The following is a 22,582-nucleotide window of genomic DNA, read 5'->3' as shown; positions in this document are numbered from 1 at the left end:
GGCAAAGGATATGAACAGACAGTTCCCAGGAAAGGAATTCCAAATGGCTTTTAAACATATGAAAATATGCTCAACCTTCTCCATCATAAGAGAAACGCAAATTAAAACTACCAGACTGGCAGATACAAATTTTGATAACACCATGTGGTTGGAGGTTAGAGAAACAGATGCTCTCACATATTGCTGGTGGGAGTTTAAGCTTACTCAGTCCCTGTGGAGAACAATTTGACAATATCTATCAAAATCTAAAATGCATGTTTTGGCAGGCACCATTAGTTTACACCCCCAAATCACTACTCTAGATTCCTTGCTAACAGAATCCAGGTGCTCATGTGGCAATGTGCCAAGCTTCAAGCAGTAAGCTTATTTATTGATTCATCCATATTTATTATGCACTTACTGGGTATTACGCACCATTCTGGGCCCTGGGGATACAACATCGAATGAAGCAGACCCAACTCCAGCCTTCATAATAATCCTGCACCTACTGATTGAAATTCCAGAGCAAAACAGCAATTGGCATGTTCAGGTACATTTCAAGTAATAGACAACCACACAATTTTTCATCCAAATAGAGACGCTTTTGAGAGTGGAGAGCTATTAATAAAACACACCATGATAAACAGGCACAAACTGGGAAATAAGGTCACTGCTGGTATTCCTGAGATAATGATGATGTCACCATCATCTCAGCTGCTGTTCTAAAATGACTCCACCAGGAAACTATGGAAGAAAAGTAGGACCCAAAAACTTGATAACATAAAAATAAAAAAAATTAAAAAAAAAAGAAAAGTAGAACCCAGACTAGCTCTGGAGAAGGTACAAATGACAGATACATGTGAAAATATACTAAAGCTCTTAAATAATGAGGAAAATTGGAATTGTATCAGTAATAAGACGCCTTGAAAGAATTTGAAATAGAGGAAGGATGTAGTCAGGATGCTTTCAAAACATAGGCGCCTTTGTTTGATTTGAAATTTTAATGCAGTATATAATTTTCTGGGCACATCTCCAGACATAAAACTGATTAAAACATATTGTTAAATTAAGGAAAAAACAGTATTATACTAACAGATTTCAGTTCTTAATAACAGCACAGAACACTAGAATACTAAAAGCCAATACTGTAATCACTGCCCATTTCCTTTTGCCAGATAGTCATTTTCCTAGACTGCTTGTGATCCAACAGTGGCAAGAGAAACAGGGAAACAACAGCCAGAGTACTTCTGGAGAGGTTTTCTTCCTATTAAAAGGGACAAATTCAAAAGGAGAGGTTGCTGGAGCTGCCTCTCCTCATGCACCAATCTTGAAAGTGGCCGCGAGAGGCAACTGCATTGTGGAGGGACACTGTGCTGGCATGGAGGTGATGCTCTGTGATTGGATTTGCAGTATCTTTGCATTTGCTGACAGGTATTGAACCAAAGCTTTCGAGCACCGGGAGATGTGACAGAGGGGGCCCTGGGAGGGCAAGCTGGTGGGTTCTTGGGGTTGGGAGGCCTGGGGAGGGTGGAGGAGGGGAAGGCAAGGTGACAAAAAATAAAAATAAAAAATAAGAAAGTGGCTGCAATGCCTGGAGTTACAGCAGCTATCTTGTAACCATGAGGTGACAGTCAAGAAAAGAAAAGTCAATTTGCTAAGGGTTTCAGAGAAGCAAGACCCTAAGAAAAGAGAAGCAGGAACCCAGAGCTCTTGATGACCTTGTTGAGCTGCCAGACCAATCCTGACATAACTTGAGAAGTGTAGCTGTGGATCTAAGATAAGGGAGACACTTTCCTCTGTACACCCTCCAGCACTTTTTGAATTTCATACCATGTGTATGAATTATCTATGAAGGGCAGCACTATATGCCAACTCAAAATATGCCACTTTGGGGTAAGGATTATTTTGGGATAATTTTTACTTGAAAAATAGCAGGTATAAGACGGGAGCTCTCACCTCCCCCTTTCTCTTCTTGAAAGCAGGACATAAAACTTCCACATGAAATACGCCCATACTATACCAAGAGGAAAGAAATATTCTTATCACCAGAGATGAAGTGTCAATGCTGAGAAAATTCTGTACAAACAGTCTTTGTTAAAATCACTCCCATCTTCCTTTGGCCTCCTCAGGTATGTTGGTTCCTTGTCCACAATTGCCTCTCTTTGTTCAACCTAGTATAAAAACATTTAGGTTTTGCCACTTCTCTGGGTCTTCATTTTCCTATGGGGCTCCCAGGTACTTGTAAATCTGTACATTTTACTCCTCTTAATCTGTCTTGTGTCAGTTTAATTCTCAGGCCCGACAGAGACCCTAAGTGGGTAGCAGCAAAGCTTTGCCTTCCCAACACCTATTCCAATAAACCTATACAGCTTAAGATCCCATCAATCCTTAAACACTTAAACCGAAAATATTCCTTGTCTACATTGGTTGGTTGGTTTGCTCATTTTTTGGTGGAAATGTAATTTATATACCATGTAGTTTGATGAAAAATGCAATACAAAGAAGTAAATTATAGACAAAAAGGACCTTCAGTATCATCTCTCACACTATCGGCAGTCAACCTAAAGCCTAGGTATCCAGACCCCTTACATGTAATTTATTTGCAACTAACCCAAAGTATTGGTTTATGTTTTAATTACAGAACAAAATTTGACTTAGTTTTAAAACTCAGTGCCAAATGCTTTGAGAACAGATTTTATTAGATTTTTTTTAAACGCTGATTTTTAATTTTTTTTTTAATCAGTTTTCACACCTATGGTTTCAAACGCTAAACCTGCCAAGCTCCTTGGTGTGTGATTCCTTCCTCTAAGATTCCAGACATTCTCGGCCGCAGCATCACCATGTGGCGAGAACGCAGTGTGAAAATGGCCGCGATCTTTGTGGGTTACTGTCTGGCTCTACTTCCCTGGGACACCAGAGGGCGCGCGGAGGGACGGCACTTGTTTTTCTTTAAATCCTGACTCAAAGTCCGTGCAGAGACAACAAAAGACTAGGAACACAGGGGCCGGGAGACAAAGGGACAAGGGAAAAAAGGCTGCACGCCCTGTTTCAGTGGCGTGGAACTTTGCTTCCTCAGCCACCCACCTCCCTGCCTTAAGGAACTAGGTAAAAACAACTTAAGCTGCAAAATAATGAAAGCTTCAACTAACACGAAAAATCAGGGAATTGATTAGTCACCGTAGTTCTAGTAAAGATTATTACAGGTGTGCATTTGAGCTACTTGCTTTGCCTGATATTAGTAACTTTTCAAAAAAAAATTTTATTTCTTGTCTTTCTGAGTTCATGAATAATATATGCACATAGTAGAAAAATTTTAAATATAGAAAAGCAAAAAAAAGAGCTCATCAACATACTCTAATCCAGATATAATGACTCAATATTTTCACACATTTCTTTCCAGATTTTTTTCAATATTTAGAAATGCATAGAAAAATAGTTCTCTTCATATTATTTTGTGCTGGCTTTCTTATTTACTGTATCATCAACTTCATTTTTATCAATACATTCTGGTAACATAACCTTGCTAGTCACATGGGTGAATCACATATAGAATAAGAAATTTCAAAAATGCTACAGGCAGATATTTTCCTAAAATAGCAACTTGAACTCCAAACCTGAGCCATGCATTTGAAGTAGGAATTTTTCTGTTGCTTCTCGTTTAGAAGAGAAAGCAGGTAAAGACTAAAATAAAGTAGAAACGATTTCATCCCACCCCAACAGAGGAATGAATTTGTCCTTCCCAGCTGCACAAGGACTGACTCCAAAGAGCCAGGGGAAAGTGTAGGTCACAAAGACCCAGGAGTCCTCCTAGTGGGGCCAGTGCATGCCTTAAGGCCAGACAGATCAACCCGCACAGCTACTAACAAGGGCAGGTCAGCAGGTTGCCAGCAGGACCGGAAAAAAATACCAGAAACAGGAAAGTCAGTGACCGTGAGTCTTGGAGCCAATGCCAGCAGGTGGTTTCCTCAGAAATCAGAAAGGAAGCTAAGACCACCCCAGGGGCCGATAACCACAGGGAAGGTGATGCCAAGATCTAATGCCCTGGAATGACCTCCCCAATGGATACCTAACCGCTGAGCCCAAAGATTCCCTTGTATTAATACAACGAATTAAGGGAGGGGTGGTGTTCTCAGCCCTGAGAATTTAGGAAAATCACTGGAGCTCTCTGGGCCTCAGTTTCCTTATCTGTTTAAATGAAAGGGTGGAAAAGATCTAAGATTCCTGCCAGCTACTCAAAGTCTCTGATTTTTCTCTATCCCCAACTGTGCATGGTAAGGAAAGGTGAACACATTCCCTGTCTCTGCCACCCACAAGCAGCATCCCCTCCTTGCTGTTTCCCAAATCCCCACATTCTCCTGCACAAGAGCTGTGCCTTAGCATTAGTGTGTCCCCCTTGCAGAAGTGCTTGACACATTTTCCCCTTCTCTTTCAAAGTTCTTCATCACCCTCTGAAGGCCCAGCTAGGTCTTCCTCAGGCACCTCATGCAGAGTTAGTCCTTGCCACCTTGTAATCCTATACGTTCATCACTTTCTATCTGTGTGACCTTCACCTTCCTGTGCCTCAGTTTCCTCATCTATAAAAGGGGGAGAACTATTGTCCCAAATTCAAAGGATTGTAATAAGGATTAAATGGTCAACCTATGTAAAGGATTTAATGCAGAGGCTTCACTTTATAGGTTCTCAGTATGCCTGGATTATGTCTCCACCATAGCACTTAACAAATTGTATTATAACTATCAGTTAGAGGGTCCACCTTCCCCATGATCTGAATTCCTCAAAGCAGGAAGTGAGTCTTACCCATATCTTTGTTCCCAGTGCCTAGCTCCATGCCTGGCACAAAGAATAAATCAACAAAGGTTGTTGTTGTTGTTGTTGTTGTTGTTGTTGTTGTTGTTTTAATGAGAAGGAAAAGAAAAGACTGAAGGATTGATTGGACTGGAAGGCACAGACTTTTGTCTCTCAGTTTTCACTTTAGATGATTGTTTAAATAAATTAGTCTGGGAAATAGTAAAGCATGAACATCCTCAATAGAGCTATTTCCCCTTAATAATCTAAACCTGTGTTCATCTAGATCTGTCTTCCAGGCCCACATCATAAACATTCACTTTTGAATTTTAGTGTTTATGGACGGTTAATTCCCACATGTGCATGGGAAGCTTTATGTTTTAATAGATATAAATAATGTTTCTGTGAATGAATTACTACAGAATCCAGAAACTACCCAGGAGCAATTTAGGCTCTTCTTTAATTATGGGGAGGAGGGAAGGGAAGAAGGAAGGTTGGGTAGTGAGCTAGCCCAAGTTCTTGTTTACATGATGTTCAAAGGTTGGGATGAGGAAGTGAGCACAATAGAGAAAAAGGGGAAGATACATGAGAAACCAGGTCATGCATGCTCTGATGAAAACAAAAGTTCTTTAAGAGAGTGAAAAGACAAGACACAGCTTGGGAGAAAATACATCTCCCAAGATATATAAGTGATATATTACATATGTGTTGATATATCCCAAGATATACATCAGATATAATACGTCTGATAAAAAGACTAGTAATCAGAATATATAAAGAACTTTCAAAAGTCAATAATAAGAAAACAACCCAATTTTAAAATGGACAAAAGATCTGGGTACTTAAATAAATCCATGAAAATATGCTCAACACTATTAGTTTTGGGGGAGAGACATTTTAAAACTATAGTGAGATTCCACTACACATTTATTAGAAAAGCTCAAATAAAAAATACTTACAATACCAAGTGCTAATAAAGATGTGGAACAACAAGAACTCTCATATATTGTTGGTAGGAATGCAAAATGTTACAGCCACTTAGGAAAGTAGTGTGGTAGTTTCTCATGAAGGTAAACATACACTTAACCTAAGACTCAGCCATCCCACTGCTAGGTATTTACCCCAGAGAAATTAAGATGTATGTCCACACAAAAACCTGTACACTGATGTTTGTAGTAGCTATATTTATAACAGCCAAAAACTGGGAAAAATACAAATATCCACTAACTAGTGAGTAGATAAACAAACATCCATACAAAAGAACACTAATCAGTAATTATTAAAAAGAAAACTACTGACACACACAACGTGGAGGACTCTCAAAAGTATTATGCAAAGCAAAAAAAGCCATATTCAAAAGGCCACAGACTGTACAGTTCCATTAAAATAACATTCTGGAAAAGGAAATCTGACCGGTGGTGCCTGGGGCTGGAGGCAGAGGACTGACAGCAAACGGTAGGGGACTTTGTGATGGGCGTGGTGGACAGAGTCTGTAACCTGATTATGGTCAAAATTCATAGAATGGCATACCTAACAGAGTGAATTTTGCTGTTTATGAGTTATACTTCAATAAATCCTAAAAATGATAAATAAATAAATAGGAATGAAAAAGAGGCCAAAGTTCTTAACACAGCCTGGGAGACCCGAGTTGTCCCACTCCCACTGGCCTTTCAGCCTCGCCTCTTCCATGACCTTTCTCACGCTCCCCAGCCACTTCAACATGCTTTCAACCCCTCTACAAACCACATTTCCTCACTTCCTATAATCTCTGCACATCCAGTTCCATCTACCAAGAACACTCGTCCCTCCACATCTTCTTCTTAGTAACTGCCCCGGTTGTAATCTTACTTTTTTTGTAGTTGTTGTCATTCTTTGACTAGTGACAGGAGTCTCCTCCACTAAAACGGAAGCTCCTCGGAAGCTGTCACTGTCCATCACTGTATCTCCAGCCCCCAGCACTGTGCTTGTACAACAACCTATACAATGAACACTTGGCCATTCCATTCAACTGCCTTTTCTGTATCTCAGCCTTAACACATCTGAAAAACAAGTGCTTCTTATCCCCCCAAATCCTGCTCTGCAGGTAGATCTGCCATGCTGCACAATTCCAGGGAGTGCCATCCACAGAGCATCTGTGGGGATGGTGTGCTCTCGAGTTGAGCACTACTCTCCTGTGCTGCAGTAGATGGCAAATCTATCCCTCCAGCTGCTCAGCCCAAAAATTTTGGAAGGCTCTTTGAGTCCTCTTTCACACTCACACCTCACGTTCACTTTATCGGAAATTCTGTTGGCTCCACCTTGAAAATGTACATCAGCTCCTCCTACATCTTCCACCACCATCATCAACCACGCCGCATTACTGTAAGAGACCCCTTGGGACTCCCATCTGTTTCTCTCTCCCACCGCACTCTACCCCGAACCCAGGAGCCAAAAGTCCTTTAAAACATAAACAAGACCATGTCACTTCTCGGTTCAAAACCCTGTAGTAGCTCCCCATTTCCCCTCAGAATAGAAGCCAAAGTCTACAATGAGCTTTAAGGCCCCACAGGCCTCCCAGATAGTTATATGACTACACTTCTGATCTTCCTCAAGTCTGTTCAAATGTTACCTTCTTAAAATGAGGCCAACTTCACCCATTCTATTTAACTTGCCACTCTCCAAGCCCATTTTCCATGTTATTATTTCTATTTCCATCTTGTCACCATCTAACATATCCATGTATGATAGTCATTGTTTATGGTCTATCTTCCTTCTGTTAGGATATAAACTCCACAAGAACAAGATTCCTTCACTGAAACCACCTCATGCATGTAAGGCAATGTTTGGCATATTGTAGGTTCAAAAGTGAATGAAAGACTACAGTGCCTGCTCAGTAATTAGAGATTAGTAAATATTAATATTGGAACAAATGTGACACATATGTTGATGCTAGTGACAAAAGCTTTTGTCTCCATAACTCATATTTATTTGTTAATATACCCCTACATGGAACTGTGAAGCAAAGTGAAAACTGTACAAGATTGACAGTCAAGGCTTTGGTCACTATTTCCTACCTGTATGACTACACGAGATTGTCTTTATTCACCTGTAAAATAGGGATAAAACACTTGCTCTGTTGACCCCATAGGGCTGTTGAGAAGATAAAATGAATGTGAATGGTTTTGCAAGCTGTGATAAGCTCTACAAATGGCTATTTAGGCAGAGCAAGATTTTAAACTTCTAACAATATCGATTGCCATCATGCTGTTTACCTCCAAAGAGAGTTCTGTGCCCTCTGTACTGCCAGTCCAATTTCAACCTTTACTGTGTCCCAGTGCTGACAGTGAGGAATCTCTGAGCTCCCTTACCCTGTTCAGGTTAGTCACCCTCTCTTTTCCTTTCCATTTTAGGAAGATGGACAGCAGGTGCTGAGTTCCCTTCTCCGCAATCTCTGCTGACTCAGGCTGCTTCTTCCTATCCCTAGGGAGGATAAAAGAAGAGCAGTAACAACACATGTATGGCCACTGGCACAGCTTTACCAGAGCTTAGGTGGGGAGGATGGTGTCTCTTCTAAAGGGACAAAGATTAAGCCTCTCTTCCCACAGTGTAGAACCTGGTGCAGACAGACAGTTCAGGAGACCTGGCTTCTCACTGCTCTACAGCCTCTCCAAGCTGAGAGACCTGGGGCAAGTCCCCTCAGTCTTGCCCAGAAAAGGACACCATCATAATTATCACAGTGCCCTTTGGACTTCACAAGGGTTATTGCAGGGTCAGGAATAGAAGGAGACCTTGAGACACTGAGTTTTATGGAGGCTTTTTGAAGGCTTTTTATTTAAGAGTAACCAAAAAATGTGCCAAAACAGCCTTCAGAAATCGCCATTTTTTTAATGCCTTATCTAAATACATAATTCCTTTCACCACAGGGAAAATACCATGTAACATATGATCTATAAAAATATATTAATTCAAATTAATGTATATATTAACTCAGTAGAAGGAACAGTTTTCTTAAGACACATAAGTTTAAGTTCTATGATAAAAGCTTTAAATCATGTCAATCTGTGACTCTATAAATTCTATTATTTAGATATATTGCCAGAAATTTGTAGGTGAGGCCCTCCTGGAACCTCTGGGAACAGGCTTGATTCTGTTTATGAAATGGCTCAGGATAATATAAATTATTCTACTAGTGTACTTTCCCAACTCTATGTTTAATCAATGGCACATCCTTGTTTTGAATTCATATTTATTATTATTTAACCATTTAAGTGTTTGTTAATTTTCGGACAAACTGTTGAAGATTCAGGAAAAACACCCAAATACAGGGAAATTCAGCTAATAAAATTTCATTTGGCCTGCATGAACCCTCTTGTGTCGAAAGCTTATGAATTGTTTAAAAAGGCATTGAACTGTGGGACAACCCTGACTGCCCCGGACATCTGGTAACCATATGATACCCTTGAACATCAACTTCATAATGAAACAACAAATTTGTGAAGGTATTGTTGTGCTTCAGGTCACTACTATTATACATCACAGAACAAGTATTAGAAAAATGCAGCATTGACATTTACTTAAATTCTAATTAAAAATACTGTTTTTGGTTTAAGACTTTAAAAACAAAAGTTTCTCTTGGTCACTATCAAAACAAAAATCTCCCGCCAAAAATCTAAATCATCTAGAAAGTGTAAAAAGTTCCAGCAAACTAAGCTCAATAACTCAACAACGTTGAACAAACTATGTTCAACCATCAGTAAAATTGGAAGTGCATTTTGTTTCATTTATTCTAAACCATTTACTCTTTTCACTGACAAAGAATCCAAGGTGCCCAGAATGGACAATGTGAGGAGAGACAGTTCATGTGTAGGGGTTTTCATACTTGGGGGTGACTGGCAAAAGGAAGGGGACTCTCTTCTTACCCTGAAGTGGCACTTGAGAGAATGCTGGCCAACAGCTCCTCGTTAGTATAGTGGTTAGTATCCCCGCCTGTCACGCGGGAGACCGGGGTTCAATTCCCCGACGGGGAGACGTGGTACTCTTTTAACTAACCATTACTATTTTTCACTTAATTCAAAGAACTGACATTAGGGACAAATATAAAATGCTGGTATCTTGTGTAAGTCTGTCTTCTCAAAATGGTTGTTTTAAGCTTAGTGCTCACCTTGAGATAAAAGCCAACGCTGCGAGTAGACGCTTTATATTGTTGGCAGGAGACCTAGGAAGGGGAAAAGAAAACGTTCAGACAGCACCCAGACCTCGCTTCCACCCGCTGGCTGGCACAGGCTGGTACATGCCTGCGCCTGCGCAGTAGCACCCCGCCAAAATCCACCGGAGGTCGTGAACTCGGCGAGGCGGAACCCGTAGGGGGAGGGGTGAGAGAGGGCGGAGTCTCTGCCCCTAGGGGCGGGTAAGAACGGAAATCGTCTGCTGAAGAAGAGGAGGGACGTTTTTTTCCGGCTTTGGAGACTACTAAACGGGAAACTCCGTTCTCTCGCCTCTGCTAGTCTTATCCCAGCCTAGGTAGAGGGCTAGCTGTCAGGAAAATCTTGGCACTAAAGGCATCAGTCTCCCGCCCCTACCTATACTGGGTGAACAGGCGAGCAGCGAATGGAAGAAATGGCGGAGCGCGCCCGGAAGAGACGCCATGTTGCCGGAGTCCTAAGAAACTGCGCGAGCCACAGCCCAGCAGGACCTCGTGGCGCAACGGTAGCGCGTCTGACTCCAGATCAGAAGGCTGCGTGTTCGAATCACGTCGGGGTCATGGCGTTTTCTCTTTAGGCCTAGTGGCTTTTATAAACCTGGGTGTATTCCCGCCATTTTTTAAAGTGACTTTAATTGTACTATTATATCCTCCTCGTTCAAATTTTATCCTAGTAATCCTTAGTCTTCAAAAAGACAAGAATCATTATATATGGTAGAACTTTAAGGCTGACTTTTTTTTTTTTTTTTTTTCACTATTTGGCATCGTAAAAGTGAGTTTCTCTATTATTTAACCTGCATGATGCATAGAGATACGGACTATTAGTGTTCTGCATTAGGGGGCATGTCAGTCCACGGTGGTCCTTGACAGGAACTGTACAATACATATACCGTACAAACTGATTTTCCAAAAATGGTTTTATATCCATTTGCCTTTTGAAAACAAGTATAACAGAGTACAATTTCTTAATGTGAATAATAGTTTACATGCTTCAACCTATCTGCCAGGCACTATAAACGACCCTACAAAGTGGATTAATATCCCACTTCTACAGATGAAACTGGCACAGAATAGTGACTCACCCGAGACTCCAAACCAGGACTGACTCCAGATCCCACTCTTACAAAATGTTTTATATAAAAGTGGAAACAAAGTATTGAAAGAACTTGCTAGAAGCCATTGGACCTAAATGACACCAATGTACCTTTTATATTTTCACCAATTCATTCAAGTGGTGACAAATTACCACTTTCAACTATTAACCTCTCATAGTAGGAAGCAAAGCTTACTCATTTACCTTTGTAAGCTCCAGGACTCAAGTACAGTGCATTACAGGCTTACAAATATTTGTTGTACAAAAGATGAATAGCAAGACTATGAGAAAGTTTTCAATTTTTAAATTGGATATGTTATGTAGAAGTCCCTGGGCTTTTCTGCTCAGTGTTTTAGAAAATCAAGTATTAATTTCTTATAATTCAGCCTAAGAGTATAGCTGCACGTTGAATTTTTGTGTAGATCGTTCCTCCCTCTCCATTTTGGTTGGATTGAGATTAGGTTATCCATTTCAGCAGGTATTTATGGACCACCAACTATGATGAGCTTAATACTGTGCTAAACACTGAAGAAAAGGAGACACCGAGTAAAAATAGGGTTTTTTGAGCAGGACTCAGATATTAAGTAACCAAATACCATACTATGTTGGAATGAGTGCAATGAGAGTAGCATGAACAGAGTAGAGTGGTATTATGGTGCTAAAATGAGATTAACTCTGCCTCGGGTAGTTCAAAAAGGCCTCATAAAGAAAGATCTTGAAAAATAAAGTTTCTATGTGATTTTAAAGCATTTATTCATCCAGTGGACATATTTGAGTGCCTTCTGTGAGTCAAGCACTGTCACTTAATACCCCTAGGATCTGACTTCTTCAACTGTAAAAGTAGAGGTTTATATGTATTAGTTTGCTAGGGCTGCCATAGCAAAATAGACTGAGGTACTCCGGATGAACTGATAAAATGGAGCCTTTGAAAATGAAAAACTGAAAAACAGATTCTGAATTCTGATAAGCCAAGTGATTTCCCAATTTCTCACTCTAGTTCAAAAAGAAAAGTAGTTATGATTATAAAATCATATATGTTCACCATAGAAATTTTGGGAAATATAGAAAAACATATAAGAAAAATCACCTGCCCCAACCACCCAGAGGAAACTACTACAAACATTTTGGTCTAAATTCATTTAGTCTTTTTTCTTTATATGTATGTATATATATAGATAGATACACACACATGTCAGTTCTTTACTACTCTAGTATGGCTCTTTTTTCTATTTGTATTTTACTTACTGCTGTATTGTAAACATTCTGTCACTGTCTTAAAAAAATGTCTGGTGCAGCCACTATGGAAAACAGTGTGGAGATTCCTCAAAAGACTAGGAATAGACTTACCATATGACCCAGGAATCCCACTCCTGGGCTTGTACCCAGAAGGAAATCTACTTCAGGATGACACCTGCACCCCAATGTTCATAGCAGCACTATTTACAATAGCCAAAACATGGAAACAACCTAAATGTCCATCAACAGGTGACTGGATAAAGAAGAGGTGGTATATTTATACAATGGAATACTACTCAGCCATAAAAACCAACAACATAATGCCATTTGCAGCAACATGGATGCTCCTAGAGAATGTCATTCTAAGTGAAGTAAGCCAGAAAGAGAAAGAAAAATACCATATGAGATCGCTCATATGTGGAATCTAAAAAACAAAAACAAACAAACAAACAAAAACAAAGCATAAATACAGGACAGAAATGGACTCATGGACAGAGAATACAGACTTGTGGTTACTGGGGGGGTGGGGCGGGGTAGAGGGTGGGAAGGGATAGACTGGGATTTCAAAATTGTAGAACAGATAAACAAGATTACACTGTATAGCACAGGGAAATATACACAAAATGTTATGATAAATCACAGAGAAAAAAATGTGACAATGAGTGTGTATATGTCCATGTATGACTGAAAAATTGTACTGAACACTGGAATTTGACACAACACTGTAAAATGATTATGAATCAATAAAAATGTAAAAAAAAAAAAGTCAAGAACATGCTTTTTATGACCATGTAATATTTCATCTGCTCTGTTCTAAGTGACATCCTTAAATTCAAAACCAAGTCCTATGCAAAGCAAGATAATGAAAAACAAAAAAGTCAGCTGTACATTAACAACACTAAGAACTCCAAAAAGGGGAATGAAGGCAGTTATCCAAGTGTTTTAGAAAAAAAAAGTTTTGGAAGAGTTTTCTGACGAAGTAATTGCATTAATTTTTTGTTGTTGTTTAATCTTTGGCTTCAAACAGAAATATCATTCCACTGTCTCCCAAGATTTTAGGTACTAGGGCTGTAACATTTTAATGATTTTTTAAAAAACTAATACCTGTTTCAACATAAAATAATGTTTTTATATTGGACGAATGTAACACAAAATAAAACATTACACCTTTTTTTTTTTAATTCAGAAATTTCACAGGAGATAACCTCAAAAATCAAGTTCTTGAACAGGAGAGAAGGCTGAGATCCAGAAAGCAACTGATGGAATTTACCCTCATAGAAGGACACCTCTTTAAACAAGAAAGATGCAAGAAAAAATGAGTGCAGATTTGACCATCTCAATGTGAGGCACTCCCCACAGGTGGTTTCTGTCAAGTCACCAGGTGAAAATGGGAGAGGAGGGGGAGAGGGATGTCAGAGATTTGATGAGAGAAGTCAAGGTATGACTGGTGAATCCAGAGAATACAGAGCTTTGTCAGCCAGTGTTGAGTGCTCCTGTGATGTCTGAGGTCATGAAAACCAGTCAGCCCTATTTTATGATTTTTCTCCAGCAATCTTTGCTGCTTAGGTGCAAGCAGTGAGAAAGTTTGTTCCAACAAGATTTAGTCCAAGCAGGGTTGAGGTTCTTCCAAGAAAGAAAGACATTGGTGTAAGAGAGTTGAAAATGTTTGCAAAAGAATGATTACAAGGATTGATCAAGGAATGTAAGTCAAGTAAGTTGGAATGACTATATGATGACAGAAGCAGGATAATAGATTTTTTTTCAAATATTGGGGTTAATGAATTGGAGGTCAGTGAGAATATGATAAATAAGCTGAGAGAGGCTAGTGATTGACAACTGGGATGCTTGAAGTTGAGATTCAGGGTCTTACCAGTGGAATGGATGGATGACATGGAATTGAGAAACAAGTTGTTGGAGATGAAGAGGTCAAAGACCTAAGAGGCCCATTGTTGGTGCTGCATAGGACATCTATAAGAATGTTGAATTCACACAGAATGTAGACAAAAGGGATGGTAAGGAAAACCTAGAGTAAGGAACAACAGTCTAATTTCTGAGGGATTGTAGCCAAGTGGTTGATAAATTACAGCAGCGAAGGTGGTAACAGGTGGTTTAGCCACATGATATGGACTTCAAATGTTTTTGAAGGAGGAAAGAGGAGAAATAGTTCAAGAGTAATAATCAGGAATGAAAAGGCCACCCAAACTCTGTAACCCACTCTGTTGGCCTTAAGGTGCATAGAGTATAAGAAAAAGTAACCTCTATTACAGAGTTCTACAGCAGAGTTATAAGTAAACATTACCTTCCTTACTAAAAACGGTGCTTGGGATATAACTGGAGGCAACTAGGATGATTCCAAGTCTGAATTTGATAACTCACAACGTTGTGGATGATGTAGAAAGGCAATCTCACTGTCTGATGTATGATATCAGCCTTGTCTCCTGAGAAATGCAGAATCTGCCAGTAACCTCCTGTTGATAGAGTCCAGGCATAAGAAAAGGAGAGATAATTAATGAAAGGAAGTGAAAATGATGTTTTTGCTCAGGCATCTAGAATGCAGTTCTTTGTGAACTACATTATCTTTAATGTTGGCCTAGAGGGCATAGTACTATGTCTAACTTTCAGAAGATAGTCTAACTTTCAGAAGATATACAGATGGCCAACACACACATGAAAGGGTGCTCACATCATTAATTATCAGGGAAATGCATATAAAGAGCACAATGAGATACCACCTCACACATATTAAAATGACTATTATCTAAAAGATGAGTGTTGGCGAGGCTGTGGAAAAAAAGGAATTCTCATGAACTGTTAGTGGAAATGTATATTGGTACAGCCACTATGGAGAACAGTATGGAGGTTCCTCAAAAAATTAAAATGGAACTACCATACAATCTAGCAAATCCACTTCTGGGTATTTATCTGAAGAAAAGGAAAACACTAATTCAAAAAGATATGTACCTCTGTGTTCATTGCAGCATTATCTACAATAGCCAAGATATAGGAGCAAACTATGTGTCCATCCATAGATGAATGGATAAAGAAAATGTGATTGATATATATATAGATATAGATATAGATATAGATATAGATATAGATATAGATATAGATACACACACACAGAGAGAAATAATACTCAGCCATTAAAAAAAATGAAATCCTGCCATCTGCAACAACATGGATGAAACTGGGGGGGTACTATGCTAAATGAAATAAGTCAGACAGAGAAGAACAAATACTATATGATTTCACTTATATGTGGAATCTAAAAAACAAAACAAATGAACAAACAAAACAGAAACAGACTCATAGATACAGAGAACAAACTGGTGGTTGCTGGAGGGGATGGGGATTAAGAGGTACAAACTTCCAGCTATAGGATAAATAAATCATGAGGATGCAATATACACATAAAGGAATAGTCAAAAATAGAATATTTTAACAACTTTGTATGGTGATCATTTCATAATGTATAAAAACAAAGAATCAGTATGTTGTACACGTGAAACTAATATATCTCAGTTATAACTCAATTAAAAAAATAAAATACAACAACTTGCAGACTCAGCAGGTGTGTGTGTTTTGTTTGTTTGTTTGTTTTTTGGCTTGTAGTAAAAAGTAGGATGAATTATTGTCCCTAAGGATTAAACTGCCTGGAAAATTTCTGGTGTGAAGGCCCTCTGAAAAAAGCAGAGTTCCAGGGCAGCATCCTGAGACGGCTCTCTCAAATGGCTCTGTGACTCCAGCATTGTACTTTATTTCACAAATTTGGGAAGATTATTATATTCAAGTGTCAGTGATGCCTCCTCCTCTGAGGATCTACTTCAGAGACCAATCTGCCCAGGTATCCTCAGACTATAGGGCACCTCTTGGAGACCCTTCGATGTACTCCACCCTAGTCAGATCAAATCTAGCCCAGTAACTATGACCCTTTTTAGTTAGATCAGCAAAAGCTACCCCTTAGAAACTATCAGTACAGTCAAGCCAAAGCCAGATTCTTCATCTAGCAAGGTAATGCTTTAACAGGATAACTTCCTAATTCAAATAGGGTAGAATAAACCCATTAACTGTAGCCTTGCAGAGATTATGCTCAGGACTTTGTTTCTCTGCACATAATTTGAGAATATATTGGAAGAAATAACTGAACTGTGGCAGAAACACTGCAGATTGGGACCATCCTACATTCATTGCTTACATTTGTGGTTTACCAGTCACTGCAAAATCATGGTCCGTTGCTTGCCAGCTCAATTCACCCTCTGAAGATAAAACACTTGCCTCTGTAGCCAGTGAAGCTGGGGGCGCTGGGTAGAGATTGAGGTAATTTTTACAAGGCATTCTAAAACACTACAAAACAACTTGCTAATTAAAATACAATTTTAAATTTGCATTTCTCACCTTAATACTATTGCTTAAATATATGTAAATACTGAGAGTTTTAGAAAAGAATTAGGAAAATTGCCTGTTGGAAAATAAAAGTATCGTTAAAAGAATGTCTCCTCCATTTCAACAAATAAAATGACTTAATTCATAGGAAACATTTTTAGTAGGTGTTTTAAATTTACTCGAACTTAAAATAACCATGCAGAAATCAAATAAACTTTTTTTTTTTAACTTTAAAGCAGTTTATAAAGCATGGTCTAGAGGCCAGAATCTGGGGGAAATGATTAAGACACCCCAAACCCAAGGTCAGCTACGTTCCTCTCTTGTAAGAAAGCATCTTGAAACAATTACATAAATTCGTAAGGTATACAAATTATTTGTCATCAGTGGTACTTGTTTTCAGGAAGACATTTTTATTGTAATAAATTTCTGACACTCCATCAGATTTTAACTTGGATATGGCTATCATTAGAGTTTCCGGCCTAATTATAGGTCAGCAGGCTTCCCCTAAGATTAAAATCTAGAATGCACCTACCTCAGTCATCTTAAATTGCCCATTAAGGCATTCTTAAAGATTTCATTTCGTTGTAGCATTAAACATTAGACTTAAAGTATGGTAAGATTCTTACGGGTGCAGAGAACTAACCCAGAGACAGTTCTCAACAGAAATGAAGCTGAGCCCCAACTAACTGCTCAAATGAAACAATTTAGAAATGTCTCAACCTTCTTTAGACTTAGAAGCAAATGCAGTATTTGGCAATACAATTTTGTCACAAATTCAAGGTCAGTTTAAAGTGCCCAGTAGTAGAGGTCTGGCTTTTCCCAAATTTAGGGAACAAAAGAAGCGTTCGCAAGCAGAGACGGGGATTTATCTGCCTGTTCCCTCTTCCCTTCCTCCAAGTAAGTCAAATCGAGGAAGATGAGTGTCTACAAACACGCCTCGCTTCTTTTCTTTCACTTCAGGGCTAGCGTTTGGGGAAGAAAAGGATGCAGCTATTCTTCGGTGCATCAGTGTCCTGAGATTGAGAAAGGCCCAGCCCCAGGTCCTCGCAGCTGCCGCGAAATTCGGCCCATTCGCAGGCGAACGACCCCGGAGAGAAAAGCTTCTTTTCAAGCAGGGGTGGGAGAGGAAACGGCGCACCAAAATTAGTACTAGTCCCTTATCGGCGTCTCAGGGGAAGGGTGGAGAAAAGGGAAACAGAAACGGGGCAAGCGGTGGGGCTCCCGCCCGAGCGGCTTTTAAACTGCGTTTCTACCACCTCTTGCAGGGCGCCGCAGCTAATGGAACCCGCGCGAGGCGTCTCGCCAATCACCGCCGCGCTTCCTCCGGCCGCGGGCCAATGGCGGCGCGCGTTCTTGGGGCGTGGGCGAAGGGGCTGCTCTCCCTTGGCCGTGGTGTGTGGGCCGGGGTTGGTGCGGACTCCTGGCTTGGCTGCACTTGGCCGCACTTGTGCAGCCGGGGCTTTTGTGTCCGGCTTTGGTTTTGCTTTGTGTGTGCGAGTTTCCGCTGTGCTCCGCGGCGTAAGTCCCGGCCGGGAGCCGTGAGGGTTGGAGGCGGCAGCGCGGACCTCCCCCCCTGGGCGAGGAGCGAGCGCGCCGGCGTGAGCGGCGGGTGTGAGGGCGGCGGGGAAGGGGATTCGCCGCCGAGATGCCGGAGTTCCTGGAAGACCCCTCGGTCCTGACGAAAGAGAAGTTGAAGAGTGAGTTGGTCGCCAACAACGTGACGCTCCCGGCCGGGGAGCAGCGCAAAGACGTGTATGTGCAGCTCTACCTGCAGCACCTCACGGCGCGCAACCGGCCGCCGCTCGCCGCGGGCGCCAACAGCAAGGGGCCCCCGGACTTCTCCAGCGACGAGGAGCGCGAGCCTACCCCAGTCCTCGGCTCCGGGGCCACCGCCGCGGGCCGCAGCCGCTCCGCCGTCGGCAGGGTAAGGATGCCCGGCCGGGGCCACAAAGGCGGGCGTTTAGCGGTGGGCGCTCCCCCTCCCCGCGCGCTGGCAGCCCTTCCTCCTTGGCGCCCCCTCGGGCCTCCTCGGCGGCGGGGCTGTCCGCTCGCGCGGCCAGGAGGCTGGCCTCTGGGTCTGCGGAATCTGGAGTCGGCCTCTTCGCCGCAGGCTCTGGGACGGGAGGACACGGGAGAGGAGAGCCCCGAAGTTGGGGCCGCGGTGTGCGCGTCTTGGCGGCAGCGTGTCGGGAGGCGTGAAGTTAGCGTTTGTTCTCGGGTTTCGCTAGGGTGACGGGCGCGCGCGAACGGCTCGGTGTTCCGGGGCCACCGGCCGCCGGGAGTGGGTATTACGACTGGGACTTAAGATCCCTTCTTAAAAGCCCTGAAGAGGGTCCGCTGTAAACGGCTGTAGGTTACGTTCGAGCGCTTTCCCGCTTTATTAACTGAAATGACCAGTAACCGTGTCTCAGAGCGCTCCCTGGAGGGCAATTTGTGACATACTAATAATATGTAACCAAAATTTGAACTAAGGAAATTCCCGCCCTTTGATGCTTTTGCATATGGAGGGCTTTTTGAACCGTTTATGTGTTTCTTGTTTGTGTTACACTTTACCAGCATCTCTCTAAATTAAATGAGCATTTTAAAATACATCTTTGAGCGGTTATCATAGACGCTCAAATACGTGAAAATTCTAGTTACAAAGGGCTTGGGTTTTAGATTATGATATTGTTTTATTCCTTTTGGTAAATTTGCCTGAAGAAAGGAGAGACTTCGGAATCAGGAGAAATGTTTATTTCATGACATTCTGCTCTGTCAGTGTTGCAATTTGGGTATCTAATCCCGGTTAAATCTCAGATTGGCTCCAGCAAATGCATATTTGATTTGAGAATAGTTCATTTTTTTTGTTCTGTGGGATTTTATGTGCTGTTTTGTAATATGAATCTGCCTGATTACCAGGCTTCAAATCATAATAGGATATATTTAAAACTAGTGATTGGTGTAACGTACAGAGTGCTTTGTAAAACATTGAAAGTGGAGCTTGGAGTTGTTGATACTGATTACTAGAATAACTCAAAAGTACTTCTCTTAAAGTTACGTTATTTAACTTTAGTTTTTAAAAAATCTGATGTTTTTTATGGACTACCCAGATGGAAATAAAAGATACAATAGACATGTAGATTTAAGCAAATCTTAGCTTGGGTTCTAGAAAAGTTGAAAACGTTGTCTTAAATCGGTGCCAGGCATATAGTAGTGCCAAATAAATATTTGTTCGATAAATAAAAGACCAATCGCACCATATTGTTTCTGATGTTTTGTTTTTGTGGGTTTGAAGAAAGGCACTGCACTCTCTTAAGCAGAAATTTACTTTTGAAGTAAAGCATATCCCTTATCTGTTTTTCCCTAACCCCTCTGAAACAGTAATATTCCAACTATTTTAGTAAAAATTAGATTGAAAATGAAATATTTTCCATTTAAGTCAGAACACTTTTAAAAAAAAAGGCCTTGTATAGAGTCCTGATTTGGTCTTCTGTGCAGATGTATCATTCTTGAACCATGGAAGTATTTGGTTGTATGTTTATGATAGGAGTATTCATTTTTATTTTGATGATTCTTTGTCAGCAGTAACAACCGTCTCGATTTAGATGTTTTTCCTTCAACTTTTTCTAAGAGCGTATGTCCCAATCTACCTTGTGTTTGGGGTGTATGAAGACCTGAATGTTAAGATTTTTAATTTCAGTTCAATTATCTAATGTGTTTGAATTCCTACTATGTTCTCTTAACTACAGGAGTTTGGTTTCCGCAGACCTGCCAACCACCATAGTTAAATTCTAGGATTATCTCAATAAATTTCTGACGTTACCCAAATTAGCACCATGCAAACAAGCTCGGTGTGGAAGGAATTAACGTTTTAAGAGAACTTACTCTGTCCAGTAGCATGCTGAATCCTTTGTATATCTCATTTAATGTTTCAGTTCATATAGAGAACCATTTCATAGCCCTAGCTTTAAGTTTTCTCTACCTTGAGTTTTTAAAACTCAAAAATGTGTGCCCTGGGCTAAGCGCAGTGGTGTCCAAAACTTGAAAAAACATAGATGGTCAATAACATTTTCTGCTTGAAAGCACATTAGGTAAAAAGTCAGTTTATAATTTAAGGAGTTGAATACATTTTTTATCAAGCATAGGGAAAAAATATTGATTTACAGGAAAATAACCTTTAGGCCATTTATAATAATTGGAATATATGAAATTATTCTTCATGGCACATTCCTTTTATATATACAGTATTTTATGTTCTATTGTTAGCCCCATGTGTAATTATAATATAGAGTCACATTTCTTAAAGAGTATTTATAATCTAGGAGAAAGTCAAATTATGTTTGAGAGTTTCAGATAAAGCAGGTTTTTAAAAATGGTGATGTTTTAACATTTTAAAAGAAATCAAACATTAATATGGATTTGGCCAAGGACATGGCATATACCTTCTATTTAAACATGGGTTTATAAGGAATATTTTTATTTAAAGGAGAAATTGTTTCATTTTAGCCATTGTCATGAACAGATTCACTTGGTGTGATAGGACAAAAATATGTGTGTGTTCAGTTTTGGTTTTAGTTTTTAGTTTTCTTATTTCTAAGCTTATTTTATGCATCTTGATGATACTGGTGTTTTTTGTGTTGAAACTATCAAGATTATAGACAAAAAATAAACATTTACAGAGTTGGTGATTTGCCTTTTAGTTCCAAGGTGCAAAGCAATGTAGCTATTTGGAACCCAGTGGAGAATAACATACTTGAATGGTCTGATCTGGTGAATTATGAGTTCTTAACAGGAAATACTTAATGACATGGAACAGAACAGTAAAGAGTAAAACATAAATTGACCACCATACTCTACAGTAAGATGTTAAGTTTACAAACTTCTGAATCAGAATTGTTCAAATTCCAGGTCTGCCTTTATTTAGATGATCTTGAACAATGAACATTGCCTCAGATGCTCAATTTTAATCTGAAACAGGAATAATCCAATAGCTACTCAAGATTGGGGATTACACGAGGTTGCATTTGTGAAGGTGTCTAGAGCTCAGCAATTACAGCACATGCTACTATTTACAACATGTGATTACTGAATTTTGTTGTCTTTATTTAATGCCAGAGCAATAAAGTGTTACCATAATGTGTTCAAAATTAGATGAGGTAAATTAGTGAAAATGATATATACATAGTCTCAAATGTTAACATATAACTTAGTATGCATATTGCCTGAGTTAGCTAAACAACTTTGAACTTCAATTTCCTCTCTTATAAAATGGTAGTATTAGTATCTTTCTCACAGCATTTTTAGGATTTAATAAGTTAATACATATAAGGCACTTAGAATACAACTTGGTACATAAATTTTCAGTAGAATCTTTTAATAATTGTTATATGTCAATATCTTTGCTGCTAATGGTAGAGATTTAAATAAGAGTGGCTCATGGGTGATATCTTAGAACGTTTGGATTTTAAAGTTGAAAAAGACATTAGAGGTCATCTAATAGTTGGGAAGAAACTGGAGAACAGTGCCTGGCACACAGTTCGTACTCGGTATTTTTGACAGAATGAAACTAGTAAGAGATTACATGATTTACTTAAAGGAACAAAAAAGCTCTCTGGAGGCAAAAATCAGTACAACTAATGGTTTCTTCTTCCTGGTTGAAACTGTTGTCTTGATCATTGTATATACCATACTACCTGTTTCACAATTTAAGTCTTTGTTATTTCTTAATAAGAAATTAACTTTTTAAAATAATTGGTTTATTTTCTCCTCACCAGATGGCCCTTTGATTCATTCCTTCAACAAAACATCTATCAGGTGTCAGGCTTTTTTTCTTTTAAGAGACTTGAGATACAATATGATGGTGCTCTTACTTTCTGTTATCTTCTTAAATGCCACATCCAAAATCACCTGAGCTACACAGTAAAATACAGATTCTCAGGCCAAAGATT

The 22,582-nt window shown here is 39.8% G+C and overlaps 1 protein-coding gene, 1 long non-coding RNA gene and 2 other non-coding genes across 8 annotated transcripts in view; 3 read left to right on the top strand and 1 right to left on the bottom strand.

Moving 5' to 3' along the window:
* Window positions 1-9,698: 9,698 nt before the first annotated feature.
* TRNAD-GUC (transfer RNA aspartic acid (anticodon GUC)) lies at window positions 9,699-9,770 on the top strand. The gene has a single exon. It is a non-coding gene; the product is annotated as a tRNA-Asp (tRNA).
* Window positions 9,771-10,432: 662 nt separating this feature from the next.
* TRNAW-CCA (transfer RNA tryptophan (anticodon CCA)) lies at window positions 10,433-10,504 on the top strand. The gene has a single exon. It is a non-coding gene; the product is annotated as a tRNA-Trp (tRNA).
* Window positions 10,505-10,856: 352 nt separating this feature from the next.
* Window positions 10,857-18,062, bottom strand: LOC140700202 (uncharacterized). Its single transcript, XR_012078516.1, has 4 exons — window positions 17,188-18,062; window positions 16,468-16,573; window positions 14,572-14,740; window positions 10,857-11,561 (listed from the first exon to the last, which is right to left on the bottom strand). It is a non-coding gene; the product is annotated as an uncharacterized lncRNA (long non-coding RNA).
* TMPO (thymopoietin) overlaps window positions 18,032-22,582 on the top strand; it is a 25,478-nt gene continuing 20,927 nt past the window's right edge. For 2 of the 5 annotated variants that reach the window (XM_072973222.1, XM_072973221.1), the window contains exon 1: window positions 18,062-18,579. In XM_072973222.1, coding sequence (XP_072829323.1) covers window positions 18,301-18,579 — 279 coding nt within the window. In that variant the 5' untranslated portion in view covers window positions 18,062-18,300. Of the gene's footprint in view, window positions 18,580-22,582 lie in introns of all 5 variants that reach the window. The other 3 variants (XM_072973219.1, XM_072973220.1, XM_072973223.1) reach the window with 3 other exon arrangements.

Source organism: Vicugna pacos, chromosome 12, assembly GCF_048564905.1.
Source record: "Vicugna pacos chromosome 12, VicPac4, whole genome shotgun sequence".
Lineage (NCBI taxonomy): Eukaryota > Metazoa > Chordata > Mammalia > Artiodactyla > Camelidae > Vicugna > Vicugna pacos.
Note: the sequence above shows the minus strand (reverse complement) of the source record. Positions and strands in the feature narration are given on the sequence as shown.